Raw genomic sequence first — 26532 nt, 5'->3', positions numbered from 1 at the left:
ACACAATTTGGAAAGCTCTGGTTTAGATGTTATATAAGTCTTTTATGCACCCAAAAAAAGACTGTTCCAAAGTCATCCAAAATTACCAACTCCACTAAACGCTTGGTGCTTACTCATAATTACACAGCTGTACATTTTAAGACACAGGTGGGACTGTAAAATGAATTAAAAGAGCATGGCTTTCCAGATGTTTAGCAAGCTGCACTGAAACAGTCATTTGTCAGCTGCTACAATTAAACAGCAAAACGAGCCCATTTTTTCTCAGTGCTTAGAACAAAGTAACAAAACAAAACAAAAACTCATAATATATGCCAATCTTCCTGCACACAGTTGCTTTCACAGAAATTCCATTCAAAACAGTGAGATTTAAAGCAACTATGCATAGGACCATAAGCCAGAAAGTAATAGTGTTGGTTTAAAAGGGTAAACAGAACATGCCTCTGTTTTTACTGAATTATTATTTGAAGTGCTCAGGTTTTCCCTCTTTGTTCTCTACTTGGTCCACACTTGGTCATCTGGATATCGTGGATTTTATGCAGCGTGTGGCTATGGGGTACAAAACTGAAGACCCTCTCTGAAGACACGAAATGGAATAGATTAAAGTGATCTTCCGGACCTTTTCGGCTTTATGATATAATTAAAAAAATTAACTGCAACACTTTTGAGTTTAAGGGAAAAATCCATCAGATAATTGCTACCAAGTACCAAAATGAACAGTGCTCAAATTAATGAAATATAATAATCCTAAGAATGAAAACAAGCTTTCCCAACACATTTTTAGGGGCAAAGTATGACCATGAGAGACTCTCTCTCATTGTTCATTTCTGTATCATTTTTTTGGCAGGGCAGAGGAGTGAGGATGGAAACTAGATGCACAGAACTGAAGAACTGTTATCGTTTTCTCAAAAGTTTAGGATGTAATAATAATAATAATAATAATTTATTATTTGTACCCTGCCCATCTGGCTGGGTTTCCCCAGGCACTCTGGGCGGCTTCCACAGAGACCAAAAATACACTAAAATGTCACACATTAAAAACTTCCCTGAACAGGGCTGTCTTAAGATGTCTTCTGAATGTCAGGTAGTTGTTTATCGCTTTGACATCTGATGGGAGGGCGTTCCACAGGGCGGGCGCCACTACCAAGAAGGCCCTCTTCCTGGTTCCCTATAGCTTTGCTTCTCGCAATGAGGGAAATGCCAGAAGGCCCTCGGCGCTGGACCTCCGCGTCCGGGCAAAACAATGGGGGTGGAGACGCTCCATCAGGTATACTAGGCTGAGGCCGTTTAGGATGTACACCCTTTTAGTTGGCTATTGTCTCAAAATTATACATTTTGGCTTATGGATTACCTGCCCGGTCACTATGGGGCATGATACAATTAATTCAGAAAGGTGAGGAGGCAGGCAGTAGAGAAGAATTGCTTATTTTTCCTTGCTATCCTCCTGCACTTAATTTGTGCTCTATCAGAAACTCAGCTTAGATCCAAGAGTAGGTAAAGTGCACAGCTTGGAAAATGAGATTTTGAAACTATGATAACCCAACCTTACCTGCTTGGAACCTTGTCAGAACCTTGTTCACAAGGAGCTTCAGGGACAGCAAAGGACAAGGAATACCAAAAAAAAGTCAATTCTATATACAGTCAGGGGGTTGTCTCCTAAATTCTCACATCAGCAAGTAAATTTGGCCTGAAAGCTTCTACAGGGGTCAGGGAGCATCACCTGGCTCATTCTGGCCAGTTATGTCTAAGGGTCCAACATTGGGATAGCATGAAAAATCATGCAAGGAACATGAGGCGACATGAAAATTCCCCTAGTAGCATTATTCACACAATCCATGTCTGCAAGGATGGTTGTTGTTGTTGTTTAGTCGTTTAGTCGTGTCTGACTCTTCGTGACCCTATGGACCAGAGCACGCCAGGCACTCCTGTTTTCCACTGCCTCCCAGAGTTTGGTCAAACTCATGCTGGTAGCTTTGAGAACACTATCCAACCATCTCATCCTCTGTCGTCCCCTTCTCCTTGTGCCCTCCATCTTTCCCAACATCAGGGTCTTTTCCAGGGAGTCTTCTCTTCTTATGAGGTGGCCAAAGTATTGGAGCCTCAGCTTCACGATCTGTCCTTCGACTGAGCACTCAGGGCTGATTTCCCTAAGGATGGATAGGTTTGATTTTCTTGCAGTCCATGGGACTCTCCAGAGTCTCCTCCAGCACCATAATTCAAAAGCATCAATTCTTCGGCGATCAGCCTTCTTGATGGTCCAGCTCTCACTTCCATACATCACTACTGGGAAAACCATGGCTTTAACTATACGGACCTTTGTTGGCAAGGTCAACAAAAGGATGGAACATGAGAAAAACCCATATTTCAATTCTATTATTCTGTTTTAAAAATCAGTACTTAAGTAAAGTGGGGACTCTTAAAACAGCTCTTTTCCTGTCTGCTCAAAGTGCTCGACATGCAGTTCCTTTTCCATGTTATTGTACAAATCTATGAAAAGGCCGAAGTGCTGCCTACATGTGCCCTGAGGAAACTGTATTCCTTTGGGCAGAAATCCCTGATTAATAGCAAGAACCGAGCCCAGCTATAAACATGTTGAATAATAATTTAATCATAAAGTACTGGCAAAAAGCTTACATATGACTTCAATGGCACAGTTGCGCATTCTGAAATACAGGTGGGGCCATAAAAGAAATGTAATGTTATGGTTCTCCAGATGGCTAGGATCAATAAGCTGCAATAAATGCCCCATCTATTTGTCAGCTGCTACTATTATTTTTTAAAATAAACAAGAAATAAAATTGTCAACTGGCAGCCCCATCAGACACAATAAATTTGCAAATCTCAAAATTACAGAATCCTTCGAGGGAGAGAGAGAGAGAAGGAAACCTTTGCAGACATTGTTGATTTGCACTGATCTCTTACGAAAATAATACTAAAAAGTGGAAACAATAATTTGAAGATTAATAAAGACACAAAACACTTGTATGTTGTTATATAATGGTCTACCAATGGTGCTGTACACCATGAAATGAAAGGCACACACACACACATAAACATACAGAATATAAATGTTGGTATTGCTTTAAAAACAAAGGGGCTTTTATCCACATATTGCAGCTATGTGAAAGAACAAGAAAATTTTGGAAAATATAGTATTACAGATATTATAAATGAAATGTGTAAAATTAAAACCGGAATTGAAGCTTTGCTTGCTGCATTTTGTATCTTGCAATATTCAAATGCCAGTTCTGTATACAACTGGTGCAGCCAACAACATTTGTTAGATTTTGGAAATGTTAAAAAGAGGCAAATAACAGAGAGAGGGTAAAGGCTTGGGACTTATTATCTCCAGTTAAATGAGCAGGTTAGCAAAAGGAAGATACAAATGATTTTGTGAAACCTGCACAGTCCACTTGCGATATAGTATTTATGCCATTGTGACAATAATATTTTGTTGGAGGCTGCCCAGAGTGGCTGGGGAAACCCAGCCAGATGGGCGGGGTATAAATAATAAAAATAAATTATGACGATGATTTAAATCTTTTAAATCTAACATAAATATGCTGATCTATAAACGATTTTATAAATTAATGAGCTGTGCTATTCAGTGAGTATTATGATTATTACACTGGAGAAAGATTATGAATGTGAACTACTGCCTGAAAGTGAATTTTAATGTTCTATGCAGAGTATTTACGTTGTAACTGTGTGCAGGTTTTGTATATTACCTTTTCTGGCAATTTTATTGATTCTGCATGTACAAAAAACATGCAACGTATCATTCATTAACAAGCACACTCAGGTCTCCAATGTTTACATTTGGTGGGAACATTACATTTGGGTCAGCATCACTGACCCAATAGCCGATGTACTTTAGCGCAACAAGTCCCTCCCAAAGCTGGCATGAGATCCAGGTGGACAAAGATACTCCGCTGATGTATTAATGAACGTGATAAAGAGAAAACAGATGGCTTCTAACGCTTCTCGCTCAGCTTGGACCACAGCCAGCCTAATGCTATGGCTTAGTTTCCCCCTCAATAGAGCACGGTGCCAAATGTGTTCATACCAGTTCTCAATCGAAAAGTCTGAAGTGGTCTCCTGGTCTCAGCCGCAGACGTCCTCACAGCAACCAGGAGAAAAATTGTGAGGTCTTTGTAAGCCAAGCCGAGGCCCAAGAAGGCAGCAAGACCAGCCACAATGGCACAGACTGACGGGCGATCCTAGAAGGTAAGGTAAAGGTAAAGGGACCCCTGACCATTAGGTCCAGCCATGGATGACTCTGGGGTTGCGGCACTCATCTCGCTTTATTGGCCGAGGGAGCCGGCGTATAGCTTCCAAGTCATGAGGCCAGCATGACTAAGCCGCTTCTGGTGAACCAGAACAGCGCACGGAAACGCCATTTACCTTCCTGCCGGAGCGGTACCTATTTATCTACTTACACTTTCGTGCTTTCGAACTGCTAGGTTGGCAGAAGCAGGGACCAAGCAACGGGAGCTCACCCCGTCACGGGGATTCGAACCACCGACCTTCTGATCAGCAAGCCCTAGGCTCTGTGGTTTAACCCACAGCGCCACCCACGTGCTATGTCTATCATCTATCTATCTATCTATCTATCTATCTATCTATCTATCTATTTTGAGAACTTGTAGCCCACTCTTCAGCCAAAAAGGCTCCCAGAGTGGCTTACATGAAATCAAAACAAGATACTCTCTACCTACACACTTATATTCTGATAAATAAACTTTGGCTCTATCCATTCTTTTCCTGACGAAAGGACAAATTTTAAGACCACAAAGCTAATTTGCCTTGCTATACAAGAGTCATCTGTGTTAAAATGGAATAAAGTAGTCTTTTGTATTTGGATAAGGAATTAAATTTGTTAATCTTAATTGGATAAAAGACTTGAAATGCAATTGCATATATATGTACCCGTGAAAATCTACGAAAGCAAATATATATATATATATATATATATATATGCAACATTATTAATAAACCTGGTCACAAAACAAGGCAAGATAGCAGCTGTCAGTTATGATGAGGAACTTTTGTGTACATGTTTGTACATCTATATACAGCCATACCCTGGATCCCGAACGCCCTGGAACCTGGACGTTTTGGTTCCCGAACGCTGCAAACCCGGAAGTGATTGTTCCGGTTTGCGAACATTCTTTTGGAAGACAAACGTCCCATGGGGCTCCCACAGCTTCTGATTGGCTGCAGGAGCTTCCTGCAGCCAATCAGAAGCCGCAATTTCAAACGTTTTGGAAGTCAAACGGACTTCCGGAACAGATTCCAGTCGACTTCCAAGGTACGACTGTATTGCCACCTTCTTCCAGCTCACGTTAGAGCCACTGTAGCGGTGAGAGTTTTGGTCTTAGATTGGAGAGCTCCAGATTCAAATCTCAACTTAGCCGCAAAGCTTAACTGGTGACTCCCTCTCACTCTCGCCTAATTCTAAGGCTTGTTGGGAGAATGAAATGGGGAGAAGCAAGAATATCACACTGAGATCCTTGGAAGAAAAGGGGGGGAATAAACTGTTACAAAGAGCTCATGATTTCTATTCCGCCATATTTATCACCAAAGCTTCCTTATGAAACAAATCACCATCTCACAAGGGAAATGTCAGGGAACTGCCATCGGAGCGGGAGGCGGAGAGGAGGCTCCAGGATGATGGTGGAGAGGGTCCCAGTAGGGAGAGAGGTAGCCCATCCGCTGGGGAAGGAAATCAGCGTAACACCAGTGGAGAAGGGGGGCAGATGGGGGAATCGGAGAGGTGGCTCCAAGACTCTTTGCAGGAGACCAGCGGAGAGGGCACGAGTACTCCGCTGCCCACACCCACTTTGCGCAGAAAACTTCCGCGCAGGCAAAGGGGGAGGAGACTGGGCGTCAAACAGCTTCTATGCTAGAAGAGGTTTAAGAAACGCCCACTGACGGATTCTGCCAGTGACTGAGGCAGCCACGGAACCTGAGGCTGTCCAGACAGAAAGGGTTCAACCAGGCAACCCAGCCAGGAGTAACGGCAACTTATGCACGAGCAACCCCTAGAACCATTACAGGAAACAAAGTCCAAGATCTAGAAAGAGCTCCACAAAGCACTTCTAGTTTGAAAAACCTGGCGATGCTTCCTCAGTGATCAATCAAGTTGTTGCAGGTTGAACTGAAGCAAACAGCCACAAAGGTAGTTGCGTGGTGTCGATCTTGGTTGTACAAAGCAACAGGGGAAGACTCTACAGTGGTACCTTGGGTTACATACGCTTCAGGTTACATATGCTTCAGGTTACAGACTCCGCTAACCCAGAAATAGTACCTCGGGTTAAGAACTTTGCTTCAGGATGAGAACAGAAGTCGCATAGCGGCAGCGGGAGGCCCCATTAGCTAAAGTGGTGCTTCAGGTTAAGAACAGTTTCAGGTTAAGAACAGACCTCCGGAACGAATTAAGTACTTAACCCGAGGTACCACTGTATTTCAATCAAGCTGTGAACGGCTAGAATGAAACACAGCCTACCACTAGTCAGATATTTTTGCCTGCGAAGTGCTTGATAATCCCATCTCCTGTCCCAGGGCAGATAGCAAAAACAGGATTTTATCAAGTTTCTGGTAGGCATGGTACCAGCATGGTAGACTGAGTTTGACCTGGTGGTCATAACATGCGCAGGTCTGAACTCCAGTTCCATAATCCAAGAATTTGTCTCATCAGATAAAGACTCGGCGAGGATTTTTCTGTGTCTTTTCTCCATATTAAATGTACTCAGTAAGAACAAAATGTCACGTGCACCAGGGTAAGTCAGATATTATTTTGCAAAATGAGTCCAAAGATTTTGCCTTTATAATACAGTGGTGCCCCGCAAGACGAATGCCTCGCAAGACGGAAAACCCGCTAGACGAAAGGGTTTTCCGTTTTCAGAGGTGCTTCGCAGGATGAATTCCTCTATGGGCTTGCTTCGCAAGACGAAAATGTCTTGCGATTCTTGAGGTTTTTTATCGCTCCCCACCCCCTTTTTCTAAGGCGCTAAGCTGCTAATAGCCTTTTAGCAGCTAATCCGCTAATCCCTTAAGGCTTTAATAGCCGCTAATAGCCGCTAAACCGCTAATAGCGCTAATCCGCTAATAGGGTTGCTTCGCAAGACAAAAAAACCGCTAGACGAAGAGACTCGCGGAACGGATTAATTTTGTCTTGCGAGGCACCACTGTATTGCTATTTTTTATGTAATTAGTTACATTATAATTGGGAAGGATATATGGAATGAATGGGATGTGAGCTCTGCAAGGTTGTCAAAAGGGGTAGGGGCAACAGGTTACTGATGGCTATAAACAGGACTTGGTTTTTTAACTACATTCCTTGGAAGAAGAAATATCACATTTCAAGACAGTTGTGCTCTTTTGCTCACAGGCACCCTGATGTGGTCAGAGAATATGACCTTTTGTCATGTAGCCCTTGCAATAATAATAAAACAGTCTATGTCAGTTAGCAAGAGACTGAGCAAGTATAAGAACTTTCGGGACAGAACCAATTTTGGATGAAGACCTCTGCAGCACCCAAGGAACAGAGCGAAGCTTCCTACAATTGCCCCATTCAACATTCAAAGTGTTGGTGCTGACTTTTAAAGCCCTTAATGGCCTTGGCCCAGTATACCTGAAGGAGCGTCTCCACTCCCATCGTTCTGCCTGGACACTGAGGTCCAGCTCCGAGGGCCTTCTGGCAGTTCCCTCACTGCAAGAAGCGAAGTTACAGGGAACCAGTCAGAGGGCCTTCTCAGTAGTGGTGCCCACGCTTTGGAACGCCCTCCCAAGAGATGTCAAGGAAATAAACAACTATCTGACTTTAGAAGACATCTGAAGGCAGTCCTGTTTAGGAAAGTTTTTAATGTCTGATGTATTATTATATTTTTAATATTTTGTTGGAAGCCGCCCAGAGTGACTGGGGAAACCCAGTCAGATGGGCGGGGTAAAAATTATTATTATTATTATTATTATTATTATTATTATTATTATTATTATTATTATTTTGTACTAGCCTGCTGTCAGGGAACTGCCATCGGAGCCAGAGGGAGAGGGAGGGCTCCAGAGGGATTCCGGAGAGCGTCCCGGGAGGGAGAGAAGCAGCACATCTTCTGGGGAAGGAAATCAGCGTAGCACCAGTGGAGGAGGGGGGCAGAAGGGGGAATCGGCGAGGTGGCTCCAAGACTCCTCGCCGGGGACCAGCGGGGAGAGCACGGGTCCTCCGATGCCCACACCCTCCCTGCGCAGAAGGCTCCCGCGCAGGGAGAGTAGGCGGAGACTAGGCGTCAAAGAACTTTTATGCTGGAAGAAGTTCAAGAAACGCCCACTGACGGATTCTGCCAGCGATTGAGACAGCCACGGGCGAGTGGCTGTCCAGACAGAAAGGGCTCACTCAGGCAACCCACCCAGGTGTGGCGCCGATTTACGCACGAGCAACCCCTAGAACCATTACACCTGCCTATCTAGTTAGACATAACAACTGTCTTTGATAAATATATACCTGCAGAGCAATTGTGAATGTGTTGCATGTATAGATGAAATTAATTAATCACTACTTTTGAACACTGGTACTATTGCCTTGACCTCTGTGTTTTCCTCTTCTGATCCCAGGTTGCATCCATGATGGATCGTAGCATTTTTCTAAGATTTCCCCCATGGCATCCAGTTAAGACAGCAAAACAGTGCGAAAATACACCCTCCAGTTGCCCTGAAGCTGGTCAGTGCAAGCTCATCCTCATTCTAAATCCTGCTGTGGTTGATTGCTTCATATTCCTGACCCAGGACAATGCTGAATCACTGCCTCCAGTGCTTTGCTAGATTTAGACCTCGGTACACGAAGCAGACGTGTGGGCAAGGAACGGGATGACACGTAAAACACAGTTGATATTACACATGAACAGTGAGTTCCGAGTGAACAAATGAAAACACATGCCTCGTTGTATCAACATTACCAAATAAGGCTCATGCTATGGCGCATACATTGATTCCCCTACGCAGAACTGTTGCAGAGAAAAATAACAGGTTCACATTTTTACCCGGGAGCAGCAATAAGAACAGGAGGTGAGGGCTCTCAATGGCTCCATTTGACTCATTCTGCGCTCTGGAGATTAAGCAGCACCAAAGTTTCCAAAATAATTTGCAGAGGCACAGACATTTGCAGCTGGGAAGCATGTAATGAGGACTGAAATCTCACCAGGTCTCCGTGAGGCTTAATAGGAAACGTCTTGTGCACAAGTGAAAAGGCTGGAAAGCCAGAATTAAGAAACAACCTTCTGTCTGTCAAAGCTGGTCAGTGCTGCCCATCTCCGATAGTAAGTTGACATCCAACCCTGCTTTGGCTGCGATACCCAGTGGCAGTGGCGTAGCGTGGGGGGTGCAGGGGGGGCCGGCCGCACCGGGCGCAACATCTGGGGGGGTGCGCTCGCAGCTCTCTGCTCCTACCTGGCTCACTCACTCTCTCTCACTGCAGTGCTGGCTGTGTGAATCCGATCCGAGCCGCCGGGTCGCCGCCCACTGTGGAGGGGAGGGTGCCAGGCGTGCGGTGCGGTGCGGTGTGGAGAGAGAGCGAGGGACTATCTGGGGGAGGGACAGTGCAGCGGGGAGGGGGGTGCAAATTATTTGCCTTGCCCCGGGTTAGGGGGCGCAAATTACTTGCCTTGCCCCGGGTGATGACAACCCACGCTACGCCACTGCCCAGTGGATCTCAGCTCAAGGTCCCCACAGAATTCTTCCAGATATAACGGTATCTGAGCAAGCTGTCTTGAACTTGTGGTGACTTTAAGTGTCAGTCAAAGCACAGGGGAGGGTGTGCACCTTACTTGGGCTAGGTCAAAGCAGTGTTCAGCCAAGACCCCCTCTGCCACACAAGCACTGTGGGGAAGGCAGAAAAATCTCAAAATGTTCAGACGGAGGTGGCTTTATGTTTAAGACAAGGTGTCTGAGCGTTTTCCCTTGAAAGCCCTAAACGGCCTCGGTCTAGTATACCTAGCCCGGACACTGAGGTCCAGCACCGAGGGCCTTCTGGCGGTTCCCTAGCTGCGAGAAACCAAGTTACAGGGAACCAGGCAGAGGGCCTTCTCAGTAGTGGCGCCCGCCCTGTGGAACGCCCTCCCATCAGATGTCAAAGAGAAAAATAACTACCCAACTTTTAGAAGACACCTGAAGGCAGCCCTGTTTAGGGAAGCTTTTAATGTTTGATAGGTTATTGTATTTTAGTGTTTTGTTGGAAGCCGCCTAGAATGGCTGGGGAAACCCAGCCAGATGGACAGGGTATGTATGTATGTATGTATGTATAAATTTATTTATTTATTTTTCCCTCTCTTCCCCCAACTCATTTCTACAGAAAAAGAAAGCTTTGCCAAGTGGTGACAAGCCTGCACCCTCAGCACTATTCCCTCCTCACAGGGGGACAGAGTGCCTGATGGGAACATGCTATGTCACGAGGTTGTGTGGATTCCAGGGGCTTTCTTGGGGATAAGGAAGATGGCTTCTCTCCCCCCCTGGTTTCGCACTCAGCGCAACTGTTCATATGGGCATTCGTCACTAAGGGCAGGAGAAGGGATTCCTTCATGTCCTACCTTGTATTTTGAAGTGTCCCAGTTATGAACCAGCCGAGCAGGAATTAGAAAGCTGTCGTCCACGTGACAGATGCTGCAGTAGTACCACCCGCTGTAGCTGCACACCTTGGCTTTGCCATTGGAGAGGCCTATGGACCGCTGACAACCTGCCAATAAGGGGGGGAAAGGGAAAAAACAGCTTTAAAAAATGCAGGACTCTTAGCAGTATTGGAAGGAAATCTCCATAACTACACGCTGCTGTGTTTTAGTAAGAGAGAGAACACAGAATATATACCGTATTTTTTGCTCTATAAGACTCACTTTTTCCCTCCTAAAAAGTAAGGGGAAATGTGTGTGTGTCTTATGGAGCGAATGCAGGCTGCGCAACTATCCCAGAAGCCAAAACAGCAAGAGGGATCGCTGCTTTCGCTGCGCAGCAATCCCTCTTGTTCTGGCTTCTGAGATTCAGAATATTTTTTTACTTGTTTCCCTCCTCCAAAAACTAGATGCGTCTTGTGGTCTGGTGCGTCTTATAGAGCGAAAAATACGGTAATTACCTTTCAAAACAGAACAATTACAGCTCTAAATAAATATTACCGGAATAAGAGAATGAGGCGTTTTTGATAACTGCTTGTGTGACATTCCATGCTACCCTATTGCAAAATACAGTCGTACCTTGGAAGGCGAACAGCGTAGTTCCCTGAACGTTTTGGCTCCCGAATGTTGCAAACCTGCAGCCAATAGGAAGCGTTGAAAAACGTTTGTTTTTCAAACGTTTTGGAAGTCGAACGGACTTCTGGAACAGATTCCGTTCGACTTCCAAGGTACGACTGTGTAAGATTCTGAACCACACAAATCTCTAACATCTCCTCATATGCTATGAAATAGTTTCAGGAATCCATGTACAAGCCCAGTTTCATATTACAGTGGTACCTCTGGTTACATACTTAATTCGTTCCGGAGGTCCATTCTTAATCTGAAACTGTTCTTAACCTGAAGCACCACTTTAGCTAAGGGTGCCTCCCGCTGCTGCCGTGCTGCCACCGCACCATTTCTGTTCTCATCCTGAAGCAAAGTTCTTAACCCGAGGTACTATTTCTGAGTTAGTGGAGTCTGTAACCTGAAGTGTATGTAACCTGAGGTACCACTGAACAGCTTAGCAACTGGAAGCCCAGAGCCAAAGTGGGTCTCCTAAAGAGATAGTGGTACCTCGGGTTACATACGCTTCAGGTTACATACGCTTCAGGTTACAGACTCCACTAACCCAGAAATAGTGCTTCAGGTTAAGAACTTTGCTTCAGGATAAAAACAGAAATCGCGCAGCGGCGGTGCAGCAGCAGCAGGAGGCCCCATTAGCTAAAGTGGTGCTTCAAGTTAAGAAAAGTTTCAGGTTAAGAACGGACCTCCGGAACGAATTAAGTACTTAACCCGAGGTACCACTGTACTGTATTGGCTGTTCTTCCTGATGACCGTGGTAACACCATTTGCTTGGCAGCCTGCTTTGTGGAATGGGTTAGGGTGTGTGAAGAAGCCCGGTCCATCACTTTCCAGCTTCTCAAAGCACCCGTCTTACAATTCTATGATTCTAAGAACATTGGGCTTGCTTTGAAACGATGTGCTCTTAGAATGCTCAAGCTGATAGCAAGTCACACAGATTTGGGGGTGAGGGAAAGGGGATTGTTAGCAGAGAGGAGATTTTTTGGCTCAGGCACTGATTACATGTGTCCACAAAAGAAGGTTTCATGGAAGCCCTGAACGATCTGCCGTGAAAGTCAGGATGCACAGATTTTGCTCATCTGTAAAGTCCAGGTGAATATGCCCAATATAGGAAGGCGAATGTACATAGCTCGCTCATACAGCCCATGCAGAAGGTCCCAGATTAAATTCTGGGCATCTCCAGGTGGGGCTTATCTGAAACGACGAAGGGTTGTTTCTGGTCCATGGAGACAATACCGAGTCAAGATCAATCAGTGGTCTCGCTCAGTAAATGGCAGCTTCCAATGTTCCTAATATATAGTGTGGGAGGAGTTAATTGGTTCAATTTAGCATCTATTCAAGCCTATCAACTTCTGCTTCAGGGTGTGCCTCGCCAAAGTTTTCTCTTTTGAACCAAGAAAAGTGTCCAAATGGCGCATCCTGGAGATTCAATTGTTTTGATAAATTCAAACTCTGATCTCAGATTCAGTGATGATGTGAAATTGAATGCTTGATTCCGAGCCCGCTTCTCGTTTCTTCCATATTTTTTTAAACTCTGGAGTAACCATCAACGTGGCTGCAGAGTATATAGCAAGGGGAAGAATATTCTGTGAGGAACCTGACTGGGAAAAGTTGACAACAGGAAGCCGAACAGCCACAAAAGCTTCATTCACAGAAATTGCCTGAACATTTTCAGACTAGAAACCACGAGGGCTAGAAACATGAATCTTAAAATAAAAAGCTGGAAATCCCAGAAGTCAAAGTTCTCTGCCAGGTACCGGTCAGCCCTCCTCTACACATATGCAATCCTGAAGAAGGCAGCTTTTTCCTGTTGCTCCCTTCCTCTAGAAGTCTCTATTCCTCCTCTTTGCTCTATGACCTCTCCCAAGGAAGCGATTGCTGCTAAACCTGTTTTCACGCAGCAAAGCCATTCGCTTTCCACTTGATTTGTACTTGCCTTCCATTTCCTTGACAACACATTTTTGACCTGGGTCACACAGCAGAATGCACACAAACAGCCCTGTGTAGCCGAGCGAATTGCAAAACGACAAACTTGAGGAAGAGCGAGAGCTGCAAAGAACAGGACGACATCTTCCTGTCCCATTAGACACGACCGCTGAGGTTGCGGCGTTCTCCCTGCCCCAACTGTGTTGAAACTGTTCAACATCCCTCGCCTTGTGCCTGTCGCATGTTTTATTTCGCAAGGACCGTTATTTCTACAACCCCTTCAAATCAAGTTATGAAAGCGGTCGATTCCTTTGATGTTAGGAGGTTCAAAGCGATGCACGGTGACAAATGTATCTCAGTGGCAGACACCAATTAAGCTATTTGCAAAAAATAAAGAAGGGAAAGAAAGAGGTGGGGGCAGTGATACAGAACAAGGTTGAGTACCTCTGTTGCATAGAGTCTGGATTCTAAGGCTTACAATGCCATTCCTTTCTTAGACTTCAACCCCCCCCCCCCTCTTATTAACACCATTACATTTACTGGAATGAAATGCTATTGGGTATCCCTTTCCACACTCGCCCCCACCCTCAGTACAGGATTTTTAGGGATGCAAGTGGCCCATTTTAACTTGCGAGGGCACCTCTGTTGAATCAGCAAGCAGCAGCACTCTGTTCAAATCCACACAAGAATTTTCATAGCATCAGACGTACAACATCATATTGGTTATTGATTACTAAGACAGGGGTGGGGAAGCTTTTGGGTCTCAAGAGCACGATTCTGTTTTGATCCCAACTCCTCTTTTTCAGGGTCTTCCAGCTCTCCAGTTCTATGATTCCTTTGTACGTTGTGTTGTATGTTTTAGCTATGGATATTACAACAACAGCAGTAACAACAGCCGACAGAATACCTCTTCTAAGATGACACCTGCGCGCATGTCACAGCAGGCACTACTGAAAACCAGAGAAAATATTTGCTCTTCAGAATTCCTTGTGCGTCATTGTCTTTGAGAATTGCATGCCTGTCTTTAACAGAAGCTTTGTGAGCTTCTCTGGGAGCCTGGGTTAAAAAATATATTCCATATTCCTCACGCTTGGCTTTTCAAACTTCAACAGATTCAAAAGTGCAAACAAATTCAGATCTTTAGGATCCGTTGGCTATGGTTTCTTTAATCAGGTGGCAGCCCTGGGGGGGGGGAGGCAAGCACAATGTGTTCTCAGATAAGACCCTGTTGCAACACACATATGCAAGCAGTCTGTCCATGACCCTATGTGCCATCTTGCTAGGTCATCTTCTCTGCAGGCTTCGCAACATAAATTGTTGGCAGCCTGAAGACCTTTGCACAAGGCTCTGGTGACCAGTTTATGTCAACAGACAGTATTTGCGGGTTTTTCTGTGTGTGCTGCTCAGGAAGGCCATCGGAGAAAGCACAAGCTAACTCTCCTGCTCATTTCTCGGTAATTACAGTTGTGGTTCTGCTCTGGAAGGGGAGAATGAGGTGGTCTGCAGACCACCCTCACTGCCCAGCAGACGAGAGAGGTAGAGGGCTTCACTTATGCTGTGAAGAAGAAGAAGAAGAAGAGTTTGGATTTGATATCCCGCCTTTCACTCCTCTTCAGGAGTCTCAAAGCGGCTAACAATCTCCTTTCCCTTCCTCCCCCACAACAAACACTCTGTGAGGTGAGTGGGGCTGAGAGACTTCAGAGAAGTGTGACTGGCCCAAGGTCACCCAGCAGCTGCATGTGGAGGAGCGGAGACGCGAACCCGGTTCCCCAGATTACGTGACTACCGCTCTTAACCACTACACCACACTGGCTCTCCTCACAATTCTCCGCTTTGTGCATGTTCATTTGGCACAATTGCAGAAGTCTAGCAACTGGGTAGGGACGCGGGTGGCGCTGTGGGTTAAACCACAGAGCCTAGGACTTGCCGATCAGAAGGTTGGAGGTTCGAATCCCCGTGACGGGGTGAGCTCCTGTTGCTCGGTCCCTGCTCCTGCCAACCTAGCAGTTCGAAAGCACATCATGTGCAAGTAGATAAATAGGGACCGCCTTGGCGGGAAGGTAAACGGCGTTTCTGTGTGCTGCTCTGGTTCGCCAGAAGCGGCTTGGTCATGCTGGCCACATGACCCGGAAGCTGTCTGCGGACAAACGCCGGCTCCCTCGGCCTATAGAGCGAGATGAGCGCCGCAACCCCAGAGTTGGCCACGACTGGACCTAATGGTCAGGGTTCCCTTTACCTAGCAACTGGGTAGGAAAGCTTTCAAGCGCTTGAAAAATTCAACAGGCCTTCTTTGCCTGTGCATCCTGGCCCACCACACCAGACACAACACAGCTGACAGTGCACATAATGGACCACGGCAGCAAGAATCTGAATGCTAATAAATAGCTTGTACAGTGGTACCCCGCAAGACGAATGCCTCGGAAGACGAAAAACCCGCTAGACGAAAGGGTTTTTCATTTTCTGAGGTGCTTCGCAAGATGGATTTTCCAAAGGGCTTGCTTCGCTAGACGAAACAGCCCTGCCTCTCCTGTCATGGCGACGGTCGCACGCTCGCTTCCCCGCTCCTCAGGCTCCCTCCCACCTTCCGGCTGACGGCTCCTCCGGCTCCCTCCCACCTTCCGGCCGACCTTCCGACTTTCCGGCTGCCTCGCGCCGCTGCCCCCCGCCCTCGCACGCTCCCCTCAGGAGCCGTTGCTGCCAGCGCTGCAGCCGGAGTTGCACTCCTGAGCACCGCCGCCCTCCAGCAGCCGCGTCGCGCGGTGTCCACAAGGCGCGGGTGAGTCCAAGGACCGGCTGCGGCAGCTGCCCTGCTTCTCTCCACCCCTCCCCGCCATGGTGCTTCGCAAGACGAAAAAACTCACGGAACGAACTAATTTCGTCTTGCGAGGCACCACTGTACAATGCCCTGGTACAGACAGGCCTGCAGTATTTCACACAGAAAGGTTCTGCCTTTTCCCAATCCCATTCTCCTTTCCCCAGCCTCCCCCTCATATCACGGGCAGTGGAAGGAGAGGTGGAATACATATGTAGTAATAAAAATAAATAACAGAAGGTCTCCAGAGGTCTCTCCTATTGCTGGCCAAGTTGCATCAGCCTTTAACAAGGCAAACCATTTTTAAATAAAAAATTTAAAATCCTGCCCTTTGGTATGTTTGCGAACCTCAAAATCTAAGCCAATAAAACCTGAGTGAAATACTACACTGGTTATCTTGCAAAGGTGAATACGCTGCAGGAGAAACCTTCACCCTTGAAACTGGCTGACTTTTTATTGCTTGGGTTTCACAATCTCGGCATCACAAAACCACCAAGTACAACAATGCGGCACATTGCACACCTGCAAACACGTCTCACCCCCCCCCCCCCACTGTTAGAAGCAATAAAGATGATGCAAGGACTGGGGAATAGCATGCTTCAAGAGCTGAGTGGACCTGCTCTTTGGCGAGGTGAGGAATAAGGACGGGAATGGGGAGCCAACCGTTCCCCAAGCAATGCATTTCTCACACCCTTGTCTGAAATGTGGTGGAAAGGGTTTTGCCTGGATTCAAAGCAGGGAAGGGTTTTTCTCCTCTATTTATTTATTTCATAAAAGTTATACACCCCTTGCTTGAAGCAGACCTGCAGAGAAGTCAGGGCAGCGAAAAGAAGAGCTTTCTCACACACAGTATCATTAACATATGGAATCTGCTAATGGCACCAGTTTAAAAGGCTCTGAAAAGGGATTAGCCAAATTCATGGAAGGGCATCCTTATTGGGGGTTTTTAATTAAAGATTTTTTTTTGGGGGGGGAGGGTTTTACAAAAGTACATACATCGTTTCTGTTTTCAGATCGCCAAGTCCTTTCTACAGATAAGTTATATTCAATGTGAGACATTAACGTTGTGGTCAATATAAGGTTGGGGGAGAAGGGGGGGGCAGTAAACTTTCATTCTCTTACATGGTTGCTACTAGCTGACCTGGCTAAATGACAACTCTGATTTCGCTGAATACCAGTTGCTTCCAAGGGGAGGGAGAGGCATGTAGGAAAGACATGTTGATTTCATGCACCCTGCTTGTGGGCTCCTTGGGAGATTCTGGTTGGCCACCACCACAAACAAACATGGGTGCACAAAAGACCTGATCCAGAAGGGTTTTATGTTCAAGGATGAGGAACATTCCATTTTTCTTTTTCTTTTTAATCTTTCATTAGATAGGACCTCACCGTGACCAAAAGCCCCTGAGCGCTGAACCACTCCTTCCATCAGCCGCAAATTTGCACATTGCAGGAAACATACTGTGATAATAACAATGCTAAAGTAAAATTGTGGCAGCAAGTTTGTGGGCTACGTGTGCATGCATTATACACAATTCCAGACCTATCGGAAGATTTTCAAATGCCCCTAATATGCAAGAATGATGGCATGACTGGTCGAGCGTGGAAAATGGCACTGCACCAGAGCATTCTGAAGGCAAAAAAACCCACACACCTTCATGCATATGAACTGAACACATGCAAACAATCTCACTTTATTTTGAGGTCTGGTGAAACATAGTGGCCAAGAGTGCCAGTCAAGACCAGGACAATGACAGGGTATCTCTGGCTCATGGGCCCATAAAGCAATTTCTGACCAGCCTTCCTTCATGTGAGTGACTTTGTTAAATGTGGCATGCAGAGGGTTGACTGCTTTCTGATCCAGCCCATCAGATGAAAGTGGCTTCCTACCCCTAGACTAGGATCAAAGAGACCAAAACTTAAAACGCAGCTGCAAAGCTCATTTGGTGACGCTGGCCCACTCACAGACTCTCATTTTAACTTATCTCATGGGGTTGTTGGGTGGGGGAAAACCACAAATGCCATCTTGGAGAAAAGGTGGGATGCAAATGAAATAATAAGGCAGTGAAACCCCTTGTTCAGTCCTCATGTCAGCCATGAACAGTCACACACAATGAAGTTTACCATACTTAAATAACATATATGAAGTTGTTTGAAACCTTTAACACATTACAGTGGTGCCTCGCAAGACGAAATTAATTCGTTCCGCGAGTTTTTTCGTCGTACGAGTTTTTTCGTCTTGCGAAGCACCACTGCAGTTAAACACTAACAACGGCAGGGAGGGTCGGGGAGAAGCAGGACAGCTGCCCCAGCCGGTACCTCAGACTCACCCGCGCCTTGTGGCCACCGCGCCACGCGGCTGCTGGAGGGCGGCGGGGCTCAGGGGCGCGACTCCAGGGAGAGAGAGGCGCTGGTGGCAACGGCTCTCTGAGGGAAGCACGCGAGGGGGGTGGGCAGCGGTGTAACCGTCAGCCAGAAGGTGGGAGGGAGCCGGAGGAGCGGGGAAGCGAGCGTGCGTGCGTGCAGTGACCGTCGCCATGACAGGAGAGGCAGGGCTGTTTCGTCTAGTGAAGCAAGCCCTTAGGAAAATCCGTCTTGTGAAGCACCTCAGAAAACGAAAAACCCTTTCGTCTAGCGAGTTTTTCGTCTTCCGAGGCATTCGTCTTGCGGGGTACCACTGTGCTTAAATAACATATATGAAGTTGTTTGAAATCTCTAACACATTATATAAATTATGATTATGATTCCAAGCGCCATATCTGGGCTTGTAGCAGACGTTTTCCCTCATTCTCTCTACCCTGGAATTATTCGCTTTTCTCTTACAGCTGCTTGACTTCCCCCTTAAGTCTTTGCCACTGCAATGTGTGCATGGGAATTGGAAGTTTACAGGATGCCGACAGAGGCATTTAGCATCCTAACACTTGAGCAACAAGAAAAGCCATGTAAAAATAGTAAATGAACTGTATAACAATTGGGTCCATAGGATGAGGTTGCCATAAACAAAACAGGGTGGGAACAAGCTTCCTTAATATGTTTATACAGCGCAAACTATAATGGGACCCCTGCCTGAGCTAAGCATATATAGCCATTTCCTATTGCAAGGCTTAGGCTGCAATCCTCTGCACCGTTACCTAGAAGCAGGTCCCAGTAAACTCAATAGGACATGCACAGGATCACACTATTAGGGATGCAATATTATTGGAAGTTTAGTAGGAGGCTACCCCAGTGGACTTCCTTCTGAGTAAAGGAGATTAGGAGCACGGTGCACAATGGCTTGGCAGGGAGTTGGACTCGATGGCCCATGTGGTCTCTTCCAACTATGATTCTATGATTGTATCTCCTAAGCAATTTGACTACATTCCTTAGTTTAATGCATAGCATAAAAAGGTAAAGGTAAAGGTACCCCTGCCTGTACGGGCCAGTCTTGACAGACTCTAGGGTTGTGCGCTCATCTCACTCTATAGGCCGGGAGCCAGCGCTGTCCGCAGACACTTCCGGGTCACGTGGCCAGCGTGACAAGCTGCATCTGGCGAGCCAGCGCAGCACACGGAATGCCGTTTACCTTCCCGTTGGTAAGCGGTCCCTATTTATCTACTTGCACCCGGAGGTGCTTTCGAACTGCTAGGTTGGCAGGCGCTGGGACCGAATGACGGGAGCGCACCCCGCCGCGGGGATTCGAACCGCCGACCATGCGATCGGCAAGTCCTAGGCTCAGTGGTTTAACCCACAGCGCCACCCGCGTCCCTAATGCATAGCATAGGCAAGGGCAAATCTTTTTACTTCGTATTCAAAGGATACCCTGCCAGCAAAACAAAACAAAACACAAAAGCAACCCCCCAAAACAACATTGCTGAATTAATAAAAAAGGGCTTTAAGATAAACTAATTCATGAAAGACAGGATTACAATCAACAAATGGGAAAGATGCCTTGATGGTCCCTTTGAAACACTGGAGGTGATGAAATTCTTTGGCCGTTTGGCATAGCACCATGGACAGTTTGTTTCTGGATCTGACCACTGATGCAGAGAAGATCCTAGGTGCTGAAAAGGACCGCACAGCAAAACAGAACCAGACACACTTATTCTGGTGGAAAGAGCTAAATGCAAATGGACAGAGTAAAACCTTTTCTCTTCCCAGGCCGAGTGAAGGCATCCGTTCCTGAAGGAAAAAACTTTTCCCCTCCGTTTTTGTTTCTTTAATCTGCCCTCCTGACCCTGATACACTGAGAATCCATTTCCCCCCTTCCTCTTCTCCTTCTGCCACATCCCCAGGCCTGATATGCCTGCCCTGGCTTCTATCCGTGGTTGGAAAAATGCTAGCTGGCGCCCAAGATAAACTTGTCTAAAGCTACATTCTTCCTTACCCACTTCTGAGTGTCAGCTGTTTGTCTGGAAGCTTTTGCTGCAAAAGCTTTTAACAAGGAGGATAGGAAAAGGGGGGGGGGATGTAGAGTGCAATTCAAACAAAACCAACTCTGCCCCCCCAACCATCCCCCCCCCCAAATCCCTGACACAAGAAAAAACAAAGAAAGAAATGGGGGAAGGATTGGGGGGGGGAACCTTCTCCCCAGCAAATCTTTCCAACAAACTCCTCTATCAGAGGTTCATTGTCAATCAATTAGTCAAGGCAGTGGGACTTAGTCGGCTGGGGGGCAGTTGGTGAGACAATGGGTCATATTACTATTTAATCACTTTTACTAAATAAATAAAGCAGCCCTAAGGTGCTGTCATGTCAAGGGAATTTGCAGCAAAACAAAAAACCCCAAAGAAAGAAAAAGCCTAATTTTTCCATTACTTTTTTCCTCCCCTGAAGAACAAGAGAGGGTTATTACTGTAGCCTTAAGTCTCATCTTTGTGCAGCTCCTCTTTGATTCCCACTCGGACCCTGCCACTTTCTGGCACTAATTTGTCAGGCTGAACAAAGGGGGGATTTGTACCTCCTGTAAGGTCTCAATTAGGAAAGGCTTCTGCTGTATTATGTGCCATTCAGACAGGACACAATGATGGTAATTACAGGAATTTGCACTAAATGGCTGAAGAATTCGCAGCAAAACTTTTTTTTTCTCCACCTCCACAAAGCTTGCCCCTCTTTTGCAGCTGTGGGGGAACTGGATGAGGGTAGGGGGGTGGAGAGAAGGGAAGGGTGGGCCTGAAGCCTACAAGATGCAATTACCAGCAGTATTCCTATTCAGTTAAACAGCCACCCCGCAAAGTTAAGACAGCGGACATCTTTCCAAGTGGGAAAAGACAAATGGCTACCTTCAACAAGGACTTTCAGCAGACAAGCCTGGTTCAGCCCAGTTTCCACAGCACGGCCTTTCCACTCGTTAGCTTTAACGCATTTATTATGTCGTTAAATTAAAATAAATGAATAATGACAATGCATCTTTTTGTTCTTCCCTTCGGGAACCCCAGGGCTCTTTTCATGGGATTATGTGACCCATCTAGAATGAGCTGCAAGATTGCATGCGCACACCTCAATCCATACCTGGGGAGAAATGTTGGTGTGAGCTAGGAAATCACAGCTAACTTTAACAGTGCATGAACCTCTATAGGGTTCTCCAGCTGGTAGTTTTTTTCTGAGGCACGGATCCTGCCAGAATGGCTCAGTAAAAACAGTAAAGTGCACCTTTCAGCCAATGCACAGCTGGAAACTACCAGCATAAATTGCCAGTGCAATGCTGCATACAAAAAACTGGGTTTTGAGCATACAAGGCCCAGGTTAAAAACCCTGCTCAACGACAAAACCTACTGGATCGCCTCGAGCTACTCACGAGATCTCAGGTCACAAATGCACATGCAGAGGTCCCTGGAGAGTTTCTGTTCGGAACGTGCCCATGCCCCAGATGAAGGAGGGTACAAGGCTTCTCTACAACCTTCTGCTGCGACCTGGATGGCAAAACACCGGAACCGTACACACACCTGCCCCCACCTACATCACCTCTAAAGTGTTTCCTTGCTGGAAAGATCTTAAAGGTAAGACTGGAGAGAGAAGGGGCTGCAAGGGGGCTGCTGAAACACTAGTGAGCAACCTGGGCTGTGTGCACAGATGCAACCGGCAGGGTCCAGCTTCAATATCTGCTAACATTTTGCCTTGCCTTCACTGGCTGTATCTGTGTATATCCAATACCTCAAGGACCACTGCTCTCCATATGAACCGACCCAGAGCCTGCAGTCATTATCTGACTGCAGGCCTTTCTTCGTGTGCCTCCTCCGCAAGAGGTCTGGAGGGTGTCAACATGAGAAAGGGCCTTTTCTGCAGTGGCTCCCTGTTTGTAGAATGCTCTCCCCAAGGAGACTCACTTGGCACCTTCATTATGCATCTTTAATCGCCAGGCTTGAACGTTTCTCTTTAACATACTATGGCTTTTAAAAAGTGTTTGTGGGAGCAGGGCTATCGGGTTTGTTTTTGTCCTTGGTTTTATTATTTAGTTTGTGTTCTCATTTTGTACCTTTATGTTGTGAACTGCCCCGTGATCTTTGGATGAAGGGCAGTTGTCAGGGAACTGCCATCGGAGCTGGAGGCGGAGAGAAGGCTCCAGAGGGATGCCGGAGAGGGTCCCAGCAGGGAGAGACGCAGCCCGTCCGCTGGGGAAGGAAATCAGCGTAACACCAGTGGAGAAGGGGGGCAGATGGGGGAATCGGAGAGGTGGCTCCAGGACTCCTCGCCGGAGACCAGCGGAGAGAGAACGGGTACTCCGCTGCCCACACCCTCCATGCGCAGAAGACTTCCGTGCAGGGAGAGTAGGAGAAGACTGGGCGTCAAACAGCTTTTATGCTGGAAGAGGTTCAAGAAACGCCCACTGACGGATTCTGCCAGCGACTGAGGCAGCCACGAAACTTGAGGCTGTCCAGATAGAAAGGGTTCAACCAGCTAACCTAGCCAGGAGTGGCGGCAACTTACGCACAAGCAACCCCTAGAACCATTACAGCAGTATACCAATTTAATAATAAATGAATGTGCTCCTGCTTTCACACTGACTTCTTCATAGGAGAACTTAGGGAAAGCTCCACTAGGAATTTGCCTGAACTCCTTCTGCTCTCCTAGATGGGAGCAAAGGCAGCTGATCTTCCACCCACTTTCAATATGAATGGGGAGAAAGTCAATCAGGAGTAATAACTGTGGGTCGAGGGTAAAGGTTTTTTGTTTTTGCAGAGAAGTCACCAGAAATGAAATATTGGGTGTGATGCAATAAAGGGGAAACAAACATGGTGAACAGCCTCTCCCAAACTGGTGCCCTTCAAATGTTTGGGACTACAACTCCCATCAGTCGGTATGGGATGGGAGTTGTAGTCTAAGTGTCCAGATGCTGCTAAACTGAGGAAGGGAGGGGGAGAGGAAATGGCTGGTTTATTTTAAAGCTAAATGTCCCATTTTTTAAAAGAATAATGATTACTATTTACAGAACACGCACACCAGTCTCTCACTTCTAGAGGATCTCTATATGTAACTAAATAAGAAATTCAGCCTGCCAGAAAGGGGAAACCCACAATTCGCCAGCCAAATACTTTCCAAACACCACTTTTCAATTAAGATCCGTGAAATACGGTTGCTTTTCCAGGCTTTGACCCTAAACTTACTAATGCAAAATAGCTAAATCTCTCCTTAACATGCAGGAACAGAATGATGGCAATAAAAGGATTTTTAAAAAAAAAAAAAAAAAAACTTTCAAAACAAGGTTGGCTGACCTAAAATATAAAGACAATTTACTGACACTGCCCCCTGCTGGAAAGACTAATTGCTGCATTCCTGGGCATCGGCAATCAGGTGTGTTACTTACTACCACAAGATGCCTTCCAAAATCTTTCTCAGCCTCCTGACCCCGTTCAGCGGCTGGGGAGGCACAGATAAGTACAGGCTGTGCCCAGTGGGGCTTACATTTTTATTATTTATTAAATCTGAATACTGCCCTTCATCCGAAGATCACAGGGCGGTTCGCAACATAAAAATACAAAATGAAAACACAATGTGATGAAGACCTCCAACAGAGAGGCATGGCCCATGCTTCTCTGTTGGAGAGATAAGGTGTCTCTATGGAGGCACCTTATTTAGGCAGCCAGGTTGCCCAGCCTGTTCCCAAAGTCTCCACTTGGATTCCTGCTGGTGCACATCAGGACCTACTTAAAGGACCAGGTGCCAGGAGACTTGTAAGCCCTGGCAGCTCATCACAAGCCCATGCATTCATGATCCATGCCAGCACAGCTAGTGATACACAGAAAGATCGCCCTAGTTATAGCATTGCAACAGGAAGCTGTGCAAAACTCAGCAGAAAGCCCTTACACCTTGGAAAGGCATGTCAAGTAATAAAGGGAGGCAGAACAAGTACACAACGTCCGACATTTACCGTATTTTTCGCTCTATAGGAAACACTTTTTCCCCTTCAAAAAAGCGCCCTGCGACCCTCTCCCGGCTGGAGAGGTGACGCGCAGCTATGGCAGGAACCTCTATAGCCGCCCGTCACCTCTCCAGCCGGGAGAGCGCGCACGGGGCTAAAGAAGCACCCCGCGACCCTCTCCCGGCTGGAGAGGTGACGTGCAGCTATGGCAGGAACCTCTATAGCCGCCCGTCACCTCTTCAGCTGGGAGAGCGTGTGCGGGGCTAAAGAAGCCATAGCCCCGCGACCCTCTCCCAGCTGGAGAAGTGACGTGCGACTATGGCAGCAGCCTCTCCGCTGCGCCTTTCCGCTGCTCTCTGACCTGCTCTTTGGGGCTGGTGGTGGGCTTCCCCCCGCCAGCCCCAAAGAGCAGGTTGAAAGGAACCTGAAGCCTGGAGAGCAAGAGGGGTCGGTGTGCACCGACCCCTCTCGCTCTCCAGGCTTCCAAGGTAGCCGCCTGAATGCACCTTAAACGGCACCTTGTTTTAGAGCGGGAAAACAACAGGGAGAAAAGTCTCCCTCTCTCTGCGCAGCGCCTCCTGCCGCTTCGCTGAAGGGGCGCTGGGCAGAGAGGGGGAGAATTTTTTTTTCTTGTTCTCCCCGCTCTAAAACAAGGTGCGTCCTATGGTGCGAAAAATACGGTATTTGCTTACCTGCACACTTGAAACTTTGGGCAGTCAGTCCTCTTTCCAACGACAAGGTGGTCAGGATGCTCAGAAAGCTGGTGGTAACCGACTGCCGTTTGATCTTCCTGTGCTCTTTTCCGCACGACAGGCCTTGGGTTTTGTTTCTGAGCGTCACCTGCAGATTTTGACCCAAGCTCCTGGTTGCATTGGCGGCAGATTTCAATGCCTCCATCCATTCCTGAGCTCTTTGACGGGTTTCTGCCCGCAGGCGAAGCACATCTTGAGGAAAGATAACCTGAAAGCAAGAGTCACAATCATCCAGAATATCAGTCTGGACAGACAGGCACACGTCAATGTTGTAGCTCAACAGAGGGTCTTCGTCAAGCCCACCGGTCTGAAACGCCATGAGGAGAGACCGGCTGAGTACAAAATGGAATGCTTTCCAGTTATTCTGGAGCGTCAGTCTGTAAAGAGTCCCTGATTTGAGAATGTTTTGGTAGTCCTTGATGTTTTGGGTCAACGATGCGGGCTGGAAAAACTGGGCAGGTTCCTTCTGTAAACCACGGTTTTGGATGATGCCGCTCTCATCGTTGTCTAATTTCTGCGAGCGCCCCAGATCTCCCTGGGACCTCATGAAAGATGGTACTGAGGAATGAACAGCTTCCCAAAGCTTCTGCCCCCAGTCCAAGGCCTCCCATGGAGACTCTGCCTTAAGCTGCAGGTGCGAGTTATTGAACAGCACTGCATCAACCACATTCGTTTCCACATTGATGCTTTGGAAATGCAAAAGCAGGTAGACAGTAGGAAGGTTCTGGTTCCCACTGTTGTCAAGCCAATACAGGTACAGTTTGTATGGAGTGAGTTCTGCGCAGCATGTCTGCCAATAGCTGTCATGGTTGTTCTTAATTTCCAAGTATCCTTTCTTCAGGATATTTGAGAACGTCGGCTTGTGTTCTAGAAGAGAGTTGAAATAAATGTTAACTACAAATATTTTAAGGGACGCAGGTGGCGCTGTAGGTTAAACCACAGAGCCTAGGGCTTGCCGATCAGAAGGTCGGCAGTTCGAATCCCCGCGACAGGGTGAGCTCCCCTTGCTCCTGCCAACCTAGCAGTTTGAAAGTCAAAGTGCAAGTAGATAAATGGGTACCGCTCCAGCGGGAAGGTAAACGGCGTTTCCATGCGCTGCTCTGGTTCGCCAGAAGCGGCTTAGTCATGCTGGCCACATGACCCAGAAGCTGTACGCTGGCTCCCTTGGCCAATAAAGCGAAATGAGCGCCGCAACCCCAGAGTCGGTCACGACTGGACCTAATGGTCAGGGGTACCTTTACCTTACAAATATCTTAAACTTCCTTCTCTAATGCAGTTTCTCAAATGGTCGGCCTCAGACCACTTTCAAGTGGGACTCAGTGCTGCAGACCAGCCAGGGCCTTCTCACTCTCCTGCCATGCCCACTTACCATGCTCTACTCTTCTGGTTGGACCAATGGCACCGCCAGCAAACCTCCCCGTGCAAAATTAAGATGAC

The 26532-nt window shown here is 46.9% G+C and overlaps 1 protein-coding gene across 4 annotated transcripts in view; it reads right to left on the bottom strand.

Annotated features, from left to right (window-relative positions):
- PLEKHM3 (pleckstrin homology domain containing M3) overlaps nucleotides 1-26532 on the bottom strand; it is an 89178-nt gene that overhangs the window by 42516 nt on the left and 20130 nt on the right. For all 4 annotated transcript variants that reach the window (XR_014502543.1, XR_014502544.1, XM_083401481.1 and 1 more), the window contains 2 exons: nucleotides 25036-25962; nucleotides 10578-10723 (listed from right to left, as the gene is read on the bottom strand). Coding sequence is in view for 2 of the 4 variants with exons in the window: in XM_083401481.1 (XP_083257607.1) it covers nucleotides 10578-10723; nucleotides 25036-25962 (1073 nt within the window). In the remaining 2 variants the exon portion in view is untranslated. The remainder of the gene's footprint in view (nucleotides 1-10577; nucleotides 10724-25035; nucleotides 25963-26532) is intronic.

This window comes from Podarcis tiliguerta, assembly GCF_965153285.1.
Source record: "Podarcis tiliguerta genome assembly, chromosome: 1".
Lineage (NCBI taxonomy): Eukaryota > Metazoa > Chordata > Lepidosauria > Squamata > Lacertidae > Podarcis > Podarcis tiliguerta.
Note: the sequence above shows the minus strand (reverse complement) of the source record. Positions and strands in the feature narration are given on the sequence as shown.